The sequence below is a fragment of the Lolium rigidum genome, chromosome 1 (genome assembly GCF_022539505.1).
Source record: "Lolium rigidum isolate FL_2022 chromosome 1, APGP_CSIRO_Lrig_0.1, whole genome shotgun sequence".
NCBI classification, from domain to species: Eukaryota; Viridiplantae; Streptophyta; class Magnoliopsida; order Poales; family Poaceae; genus Lolium; species Lolium rigidum.
This window is the reverse complement of record NC_061508.1, coordinates 164429583-164440062: the sequence shown is the minus strand read 5'-3', so window position 1 is coordinate 164440062 and position 10480 is coordinate 164429583. Positions and strand designations below refer to the sequence as shown.

The 10480-nt window shown below is 44.9% G+C and overlaps 1 protein-coding gene across 1 annotated transcript; it reads right to left on the bottom strand.

The window, feature by feature from the left end:
• Positions 1-1563: 1563 nt before the first annotated feature.
• LOC124684172 (AP-4 complex subunit sigma) lies at positions 1564-5012 on the bottom strand. Its single transcript, XM_047218557.1, has 4 exons — positions 4799-5012; positions 4517-4603; positions 1971-2039; positions 1564-1890 (listed from the first exon to the last, which is right to left on the bottom strand). Exons 1-4 carry the CDS (start codon positions 4937-4939, stop codon positions 1756-1758), a joined length of 432 nt encoding a protein of 143 aa, XP_047074513.1. The 5' UTR covers positions 4940-5012; the 3' UTR covers positions 1564-1755.
• Positions 5013-10480: the final 5468 nt, after the last annotated feature.

Here is a 10480-nt window from a genome sequence, read left to right as displayed (position 1 = left end):
TCGCATCTTTGTCGACTCAACTATTTAGCTACTCGCTTCGCCTTGTATCCATCGTATATGTATCTAGTACCTCATATGCAAATAGAATAAACACTATTCCAACATGCATGCAATGGAAGTCGATAGTGTGTCATTTCCTTGCGTGGAAACGGGTGGCAGCAGGAAACGTGACAACTGGCCAGGCCCGTCTCGGAGGCAGGTGCAGAATGTTCTACGCACAGGACCCCTAAAATTAGAGGGTCTCCAATTTTTCATGTTTAGCTATTAATTAGTATAGGATTAGATGGGCCTAGCATTAGTAGTACCGCTTGGAAAGTTGCACAATTAACTCCACGAGCCCTCCAACCAGGATCCAACTCACGCACGCCTCCCTTTCTCTATCTCTTCTTCTCTTTATTTCTTTGACTCTTCCTCGTCTAGCACGACTGCCGATCCCCAAGTTCCTTCGTCTCCTAATGCAACCATTGCATATAGAATTTTGTTGACTATTCCAGTGACAGTTGCATCAGCAGAGAGAAATTTTTCTAAGCTAAAGTTGTTGAAGTCGTACTTGCGTTCGACAATGACACAAGAAAGACTTAGTGGATTGGCTATGATAGCAATTGAAAACGACATTTTGGAGAAAGTTTCTTATGAAGAGCTAATTGAAGATTTCATCTCAAGAAATGCCAGAAGGATGTCACGTTTCTGCTAAAGAACATAGTACTTTTGAATTATGAGAAGGTTTTCCCACAAGATGTAATTCATCCAAAAAAAAGTTGTACAACCTGAGAATAAATATAATATAAATCGATGTTTTATCTAATTGCCGATGGTTATGTTGAGGGCCCAATTTTTTGTTTCGCACGGGGCCTCCGTTTTCTCAGGTACGGCCCTGCAACTGGCTATTGACATAATCAAGTTTTAATGGATTTGGTATGTCTTCTCCTGTAAGTTATCAAGCAGGCGTTCTGCAATCAGGTAGCAGCTTGGTCTGCACACTTTGACGACCATAATAGTACAACGCTACTACTTGATCTTGTCTGCCAGCACGTAGGTGTGTGCTTTCAGCGAGTATATCACCATTAGAGGCCAGTATCTTTCAAAGCACTTTCAACGTCTTCAGAAAATGACAGTTCCTCTTCAGATAAATACCCGCAAGGTTGCAGCAATGTTACAAATCAACCAGACAATCTGAGAGCGCCAGTTAATTTGGATCAGAGGAAATGGTATTGTTTTCAGGTAACTTGCAAATACCACTTGTTCATAAATTCGAATAAATATACTTAAGCTTTGAATAACCCAGGAAGGAGTTCGGGAGAACAAATGAGGGGCAAGAAATGTCTGGGGCATGCACAAAAAAAGCTCATCTCGTGAAAATTGATCACCAATTCCTCTCTAAAAGAAAGGCAGTTACTCTTCAGATAAATACCCATAGTAGCACGAGCGATATAAATCAACCCGGCAATGATATTATTATTTTCAGTTACTTTTCAAATACCAGCCTGGTAGCAAATTGTAAAAAAAAAAAACACAAATATTACATTACAAAATAGTTGCAACTTACTACTAGCAAGAAAGAAGTAACAACAAGAATGATGGCAGTCTTCATTTTCAGCATCATATAACATTTCATAGTTTCCATTGGGGCGAACAGGATAACCCATGCATACAACAGTTGTTTGGCACTTTCACATACAGAGGTAAAATTTATGGCAAGAGGGAGGAAGAAGATAAGCATCAGAGTAGAAAAACAAGACACTTTGAGTTCACTATTTACGAAGTTTTCTCCATAAGCTGGATGGGTGCCAATATGTTCTGTTTACTTGTCTCCACGATACAGCCATTCATCACCATCTCTTCAAGCATGAAATGCACTTTCTCCAGATGGAACATGATGTCAAGCTCACACTGCCACAGAGGAAATTAGCATTAGCCATAATTGTGTGAGTATCTTTACGATGCCCAACCCTTAGGATATGTAAGCTTACCACATTGCCAAAGTGGCGGTCCATAGTCTCCACAAGAAGATGTATGAATTCGAGGATAGCTAACTCATTCTGTTAAACACAATACAACTGAAATATTGTCAGGAGACTCAAGGTACAGATGCGTATGCAGAGTTGTTATAGTGCAGTAGTATTACTATAGAAGCAGTAGGAATATCAACACACAGAAGTTGCCAACGAATAGGGCCATCAAAGGATAATTCAATAGCAATACCAGCTACCAAAGAAAGATACCTCATTTCAGATATCTGTACCAATGTGCAAATCCCACACTGGCAGTTCTGTAATGATGTGATAAGGCTGTCTGGTTGTTGGGAAACTAAGGGAGAGTTCACAGTAAGATCTTTTATGATACATTTGCACACTAAAGGTGGATTGGTGTATTTGGGTTGCCAGACTGAGTTAGTGCAGACTCTTTCGCCCTTTTTCCTTGTTTCCTTGGCTGTACCAATAAAGCAAAATGTTGATGTGGGCTGAGGAGAAACGTGAGATTTCTCACGCTTCTGCTCATGCAGGTAGCGGTATAATGGCGAAAGAGTCAGGTTAGCATAAGGTTATGCAAATATATTAGGAAAATCAAAACCATGGAAACATATTGTTTTTTTCCTAACATGCCTTGCAAATAAACATGCAGTCAACACTATAGTACATCCAACAAAACATCTCCACAAATGCAGGCTAACCAGCAACCAAACAACATTTCCTGCATGACCTCAATCCTGTTCCTACTTCCAACTCATCCTGCTTTTACCTTTTTGGAGCCAACTCAATAACCCATCCAACTAATCACACCCTAAGTTTACAATTTTGAATAGCAGTGATAGGTATAGCAAGGCAAGACGAAACCAGGGAATGTTCATTTGTTCACCGACATTCCAGAAGTCCACAAACTCAATCTCAACGTGAAATAAAAGCTACAGATGGAAAATTATTTATCTGGAAAGAATCAACAATGTACTAGTACATTTCATCCCTTCACCTTTATTTCAGTTTTAGCATCCACAATGTACTGGCTATATATAATTATGCATTTGAATGTCCTTGTGAAAAATATTGTCTAGCTTATACAACAGTATAACAATCGGATTCTCAAACAACTGCAATTCCACACTTTGACCATCCAAGCAACATCTGGTATTCAACCTCAATATCAAGTCTGTATTGCGAATGTCTAGACATCGAAACAGAAATATTGGTATTCAATATCAATGTCAAGCCTCCCAATGCAAACATCCAAATGGGGCATTATTTTCTTTATTTACTGGAGCCTCCTATTTAATACAAGCACACCCATTCAGCAGTGCTTATTAAGTGCCTCTTACTTCTCAGCAATGCAGAGAATATTAATGCCAACGGCTTTGCATCTTTGTCGATTTGTGACTAGCGTCTCTTGCCTATATTTATCATCCTCATATGCAAAGAGAACAAACTCTTTCTTCAGATCATCAGAGAACAAACACGAGAGACGAGACATATGCAAATCTATAGAATACAAGTGGAAACTGGAACATTGTTGTTCTAACATGCATGGAAGTGGATCGTCAGTTTATTATTTAGAAATAGATGGCACCAGGAAGTGAGACAACGGCCAGATAACGCTATCATGTAGAAATAGAATATATGTATTAGCTGGGAGGGCAATTGGCACTAACTATTTGCCACCATGCTACAAATCACCATCTCCAGAGTCGAGAGACCAGAAATCAGGTCACTAAGGACGGTGAGCAGTTGAGTTGTATTATACAGAGAGATTAAGGTTTTGTTTTCTTCCTTGTGGAGTTCTATGTTGGCTTGTTGGTTTTTCAAAACTCTTCCATAATCATGAGATGAGGCGCAACTCTACTACATATGGTATTGTCTTGACCATCAAGAGCTCTCTCATAAAAAAAAAGGTGTCCTGTGTAAGGAGCAAGGAGCAACTAAATCAGATGGCAAGGGAAGTGTTTAACAGAGCACAACGATGGCTCCACCGCTGCAATGAGGAATCGAATACAAGTGTAAGAACAATGGTGTTATTAAATTTCGTTCAGCCTGTTTTCGATGGTTGTAGCAATTAGGTCAATGTGTTGGAAGTTGCCATCTCAATTATACTGATCTGATGGTACCTTCCAACTAATTTCACTTGTATTATGCGGTAGTTTTGCTAAGCCCACAGCATATACCCAGATACAGTTTATTTTGCGTTAGCAATGATTGAATGAGCAAACAGAAAATAATCTCAACAGGATGGAAAAACAGTAGTACAATAACAGTAGGCAAACTTCACAACGCTATTACAAACTACAAGAGAAATACCAATGCTTTGGAAGATCGATGACGCAATTAGATATGTACATCCCACTTATTACCCTATCATGTACATATTAGTTTTCGTTTAGCCAAGCCAGATGATTAGAGCTGAGCGCACAGCATATTCCCATGAATGGACTGCATCAAGATTCGCTAGGACTATCTAACTGGTGTGACGACTGACGATGGTGTAACAATAAATTTATGCACACGGGAGACAGGGCTGGCGGAACTCACACCTCATCATTGTCGACGCCGACGAGGAAGAAGAGGGAGGCGTAGCGCCTGTAGACGACCTTGTAATTCCGGTGCTCCACAAAAGAACACTGCATTACCACACAGTTCCCGTCAGACAGACATGAAAATCAAGGTCAGTAGCCCATCTTGATCCAGATCCAAAAAAAAAAATCGTTCTTGGTCTGCGACAGAACTAGGGTTGTTGGATCCAGCAAAAGAAGAGGGCAGAGAACTGATAAAGGTGCTGAATTTGCTGGTTCAAAGATGAGATGGGCGGGTAGTACCTGCTGGTCGGTGCGGGCGAGGCACTTGCGGACGATCTCACCCTCGAGGGCGCGACGCTCGTCGAGAGAGAGGTGCTCGTAGTACTGCGCCAGCCGCGTCTGCCCCTGCTTGTTCACCAGCAGCACGAACCGGATCCCCATCTCTTCCTTTCTTCCTCCTTCTCTCTCCTCTCGCTCCTCGGCTTCTTCTAGTCTTCACACCTCTCTTTCTTCCGTCTCGGGCGATTTACACAAAAATAACCCAAAAGTGGAAGAAAAGCACAGACTGACCCTCCGGCGAAACTATTTCACCAATCTAACCCTTTTGTGTGGCGCCCCTCCCAAGGGCGCCACACATGCCCATGTGGCGCCCCGCGCGCTGGCGCCACACACCCATCCTACGTGGCCCGTCGACGCCGAGCTGGTGACCCCGATCCGACGTGGCGGACACGAGTGGCGCCGCTCCGGCCGGCGCCACACTTTGAAAGTGTGGCGCCCCTGGGAAGGGCGCCACACATTGACTTAAGTTTGGGCGCCGCGCGCGCCCAGCCCGACCCTCTTCTTTCTTTCTTCCTCTGTTCCTCTGGGACTTAGCCGTTTTGGCGACCCTCTCTGTGTGGCGCCCGTGGCACGGGCGCCACGAAGCATGTGTGGCGCCGATGCCACGGGCGCCACACAAAGAGGGTCGCCAAAACGGCTAAGTCCCGGACGATTTGTCTTACGAGTATGTTTTGTGCAATTAGACATGCATCCGTGGCGCCGATGCCACGGGCGCCACACTCGCAATGTGGCGCCAGTGGGAAGGGCGCCACTCATTGGCATGTGTTAAAACCATGGAAAATCCTACCATATTCCAACAACACTGCCATCATGTCAAAAGCTATGTCATACACACATCATACCAACAACCATTTTGTACACACATCATGGACATAACATCATCAAACCTAACATCGTAGCACATAGTTTCATACAATTTAAGATAGCATTCAAACAACACGAAGCAACGAAGATAGAGTTGACAACACTCGACGTTCTAACTATCGGTGTCGGAGCCGGATTCGCCGGTGTGGGGGTAGTGCACACGGCAGGCGGTGTCGTCGAACACCTTGACGATCATCTCGCCGTCCCCTCGTACAGGAAGGTGAGCTGGCGGCCGGGCTCGAGGTGGAGGTCACGGGCGAACTTGTCCCACCCCGTGTGCGGGTACATCTTGCCCTCGCCCGTCGAACAGGACCTCCACGGGCCGGCGACGAAGTTGCGGCTAGCCTCCCGTAGGCCGCAAGTGCGCCGGCTCGACGCCGTCGACGAACTCGGCGAACTTGTCCGGTAGCCGCTTGATGCCGAGTGGGTCGTCGTCGATGCGGAGGAGGAACTCGAAGCGGCGTTCGTCATGCGAAGACGAGGAGGATGCGGGTGACGGTGATCGTGGGGCCCTTGCTGCTCCACCGCGGCGGCCCCTTCCCCGGCCCGGGGCGCCCAGGACCGCGGCGGCCGCCCTTCCCCGTCCACCGGCACCGGCCATCCTACATGTTTACGTTTTTGAACCATATTACGATCCTTTCAACTAACAAATATGAGTAACTCCATCACAAATACTAGGCATACATGTGGGTTCATACACATACATACACATACATACATAGAGTTCATACACATACATGTGAAATTTCATATGTAGATTTCTACACATCTATGGTTCAAACACATGCATACATGAGGCTACCATCTCCAACACAAACAATACAATATAGAGTGCACAAAAGAAAGAAAACATGTCTAGGGTTCATGTCCAAATCTAGCCCGATCTATGAAATTAGTGGATGAATGGAGAAGATTTGAAGGAGATTACCTTGACAAATGGATGGGGAACGATCTCCACGGACAGATCCGACGATTTGGTGGTGGATTTGGTGGGGGAGAGGGAGGAGAGAGAGAACCGGGTTGGGGAGGAGGAAGAGAAGAAGAGAAAGAAAGAAGAGGGTCGGGCGGGCGCGCGCGGCGCCCAAACTTAAGTCAATGTGTGGCGCCCTTCCCGGGGCGCCACACTTTCAAAGTGTGGCGCCGGCCGGAGCGGCGCCACTCGTGCTGCCACGTCGGATCGGGGTCACCGGCTCGGCGTCGACGGGCCACGTAGGATGGGTGTGTGGCGCCGGCGCCGGGGCGCCACATGGGCATGTGTGGCGCCCTTGGGAGGGGCGCCACACAAAAGGGTTAGATTGGTGAAATAGTTTCGCCGGAGGGTCAGTCTGTGCTTTTCTTCCACTTTTGGGTTATTTTTGTGTAAATCGCCTCCGTCTCGTGTTTTCTTTCAAGAACATCGACACGGTTTTGGGACTTGCAATTTAATACCTGTAGGCATTATGTACTGTATGTCGAACTAAAATATATCATAGATATTACATAAAAAAATATCATAGATATAATAACTAATATAAATTAGAGTAGGTATTTTAGAAAGGTGTTAAGAAAGTACTGCTCCATCTGATACATCTAGATTTAAACAAATCTCAGACATCTATTTATAAATAGAGATAGTATTAATTTTGGAAAATTGTTTTTTATTAAAACCATTTCTCATTATTGCCCAAAGATTATATAAAATTTAGTTAGTAAATACTTTTCTATTCATAATAAAAATATACCGATTTCGAGCTCTATAATGGCACTTTATCTAAACCACTTATAAAAGAGCGAACATAGTGCCCTACTATGGATAATCAGCACCAGATATACCATCCAACGGCTTAGATTTATTATTCTGTTATTGTCTGTCGTGATTTGTTCCTCCGATTCTAGCAACCAAATCCCCTGGCCCTTGCCACCACCGCGAGTTGCCACTCGTCGCCCTCTGTTTGCACCCCAACATCGCGCATGCGTCTTCGGCCGAGTCCAGTGAGGCCCCGATAGTTCTCTCCTCCTCTGCCTCGTCGTTGACTACGTCTATAGCTTTTGAAGGTTTGCAACTATTGTGTCTTCAATTGTGCCACCCCCAACCACTTGAGTTGGTCAATTACATACTAGAGGAGGCATAATTATGGTTACTAGGTAGGGCCAAAGCAGTGTCTTGCTCCCCTCCCCCCCCCCATCCTGCGATGCTTCGAGCCTCCACTAGTATGTCCTGATTTTGTATAGTTCTTTTGTGTTCTTCTCTTTTTTCCTTTTTTAGTGAATTGTGAACTTTGTAATCTTCTGTCTTCTGAGCGGACTCTTTTCCTTCCACCTAGCTCTCCAAAAACAAAGTTTAACTTGGATGGATAGTTAATCACTTAGGAATTCCACTTCTTGTTCTTCCAGTTTACAAAGATACAAACTTTGGTGTGTGTTCGAGAAAACATGATGTGAAAAAAGAAAGTACATTCTTAGAAGGCATATGGATCCGTGCCACCCCACTCGCATCTAGCATCCATCCTCTTCTCCCGCATTGATGTTTTACAAACCTTTGACGTATGGCTACCATTTTGAGGCCCTTCCTCATCGATCCATCACTCTTCTCGTCTTGCTCTTCTTTAGTGGCGGAGCTTGCCAAGGAAATCGGGAGGGGGGCAAAATATATGTGTATGCCGGACAAATGCTCAATTTTTTCTCTTCTAAGCCTTGTAATTTATTTCCTTCAGTGATTCTCAAAAACTTGGGGGTGGTGCACCCGACTTGTACCTGCATATATCTGCCTATGTTATTCACCCTTTGTGCAACAGTCGCTTCGGTGTCCTTGGGCTTCCATCCCTCGTGTGGGGGCTTCTCCTAGACGGTGGACCTAGTACCAGCATCCATCGGTTCCTTTCAGCTTGATGACCCCGATTGGCTAGCCGATTCCGATCTTGTGTGGCATCAACCAGGTGATTAGAATTTGTTTTAAATGTATTTTCTAGATGTCGTTAGAACTTGCTCTTAAGGTTGAAAATTCATGATCCGGTCTTCAATAGTTGAGTACGACAATTATGGTGTGTTGTGTGGTTACCTTCCGATATGGGTATGTCATTACTCAACATTACCATCCTTGGTGCAAATCCCCGAAGGAATAGGCGAAGCGCATGAACAATACCACACGGGGCCGAAGCCCAATGACTATGTAAAGTAGGTAGGTTAGAACCATATCGGGTAAACCGACATAAGCAATGTAATCGACCCGAAGGTGGACTCTGAGACCTAGCCCACTATATAAAGGTTAGGAGGAGCCACCGAGAGAGGATCTAGATTCACAGTCGGCAACATCCCTGTAAAGCCTAGTTTGATAATACAATCTCGGCGACTTTCGCCCCTGATCTTACTTTTCGTCGGCTACCTAGTTTGGGTGACTGGTCTTTGAATTCACCAGCGCTCTCCTTCCTGAAAACTCAAGTCCATCATTATGGGCATTGATAAGGTTACCCCTTGTCAATTAGCACCATATGTGGGAAGCTTGGGCGCTGGAGTCATGAGTTCGGCGATCTCTTCTTCAAGTAACAACTCAACGAGATCGGGTGATCATGTTCGTTTTAGCTTGATAAAAAAATTGTCCGCACCTGCCCGCCCTTCTCCTGGTTTTCAGCGACTTTGACCATGGGGTGGATCTGGTGATTGGAAGCTTTGACTTCCACACTGGAACACAAGGAACTCTCCGCCGATCGGAACCGATCTACTCGGGTTCGATGGTGGAAGCATCGACACCAACAAATGCAATGTCGACATCATCTATCGGCTCCACGAGCGAAGAACATTTGGCTCCAATGACACGAAGCAACATTGGTTCTGCCGCAAGTCTGGGAGATCCAACCGATCTATTCGACGGTGTCTCTTTCAGGTCAAGTAGTGATGCGTCATCTACTCGGGTGCTCGAGCACACGAACTCGACGAACATCATCGACGATGACAGTGCAGACTCCGGAATCAGGAAAGTCGACTCATACCCGACTTTTGTACTAACGAGATATACTTACTATGTCATCAGGTGTGTATGGTAGACATAACGAGAGTTCAAGATGGCTTTGTGATGGCTGTGAAATACGCCATATTTTCTCATGTTTAAACCCTTAGCTAAGTAAAGAAATTGACTAAGTTTACCTCTCAACTTGCCACTAATGCCTAATCAATGCAAAGATGTGCAATCTCTTCTATTTTTGGATGTTGCGTAGGAAATTACGTCATAATGGCGAATGGACCTGCAATTACTAAAGAAAATCACGTCAGGAGCATGGCAAAGTTTACTACGCTCGGAAAGGCGGTTCCTCTGGCTTTAACGGGCATCGGTACGGGGTTGCCCGTACCGTCCGCCCGTACCACATGCGGCTGCGTTCCCGAGGTCAAACACTATAAAGTCGTGAAGGGACGGACGCTGAAAGGAGAGCCATTCGTCGCCAAACAGAGCCAACATCCACCAGATCCATCTGCACCACACCGAAGGAGATCCATCACCATAGTTTGTCCATTCCATCTCCCATCTCCTCCACAGCCATAGCCATCACCATTGTAATAGAGATCTCCTTGAAAATTGGCGACCATTGTAAGAATATTCTGATTTCAATCTAAGTATTTTGCACAATAATTTCTATCTTTGTATTTGATCTTGATATTACGTGTGGGTAGTCCTCACGGGCTGCGGGTTGGGGTGAATCCTCGCAGCGTTCATGTGCATCTAATCTTATGATATGTGTAAGGATTGAATATGAGTTTTGCAACCTTGTATCCTTGTCTCTTTGCCTCGTCTTGATGATCTGCAGGTAC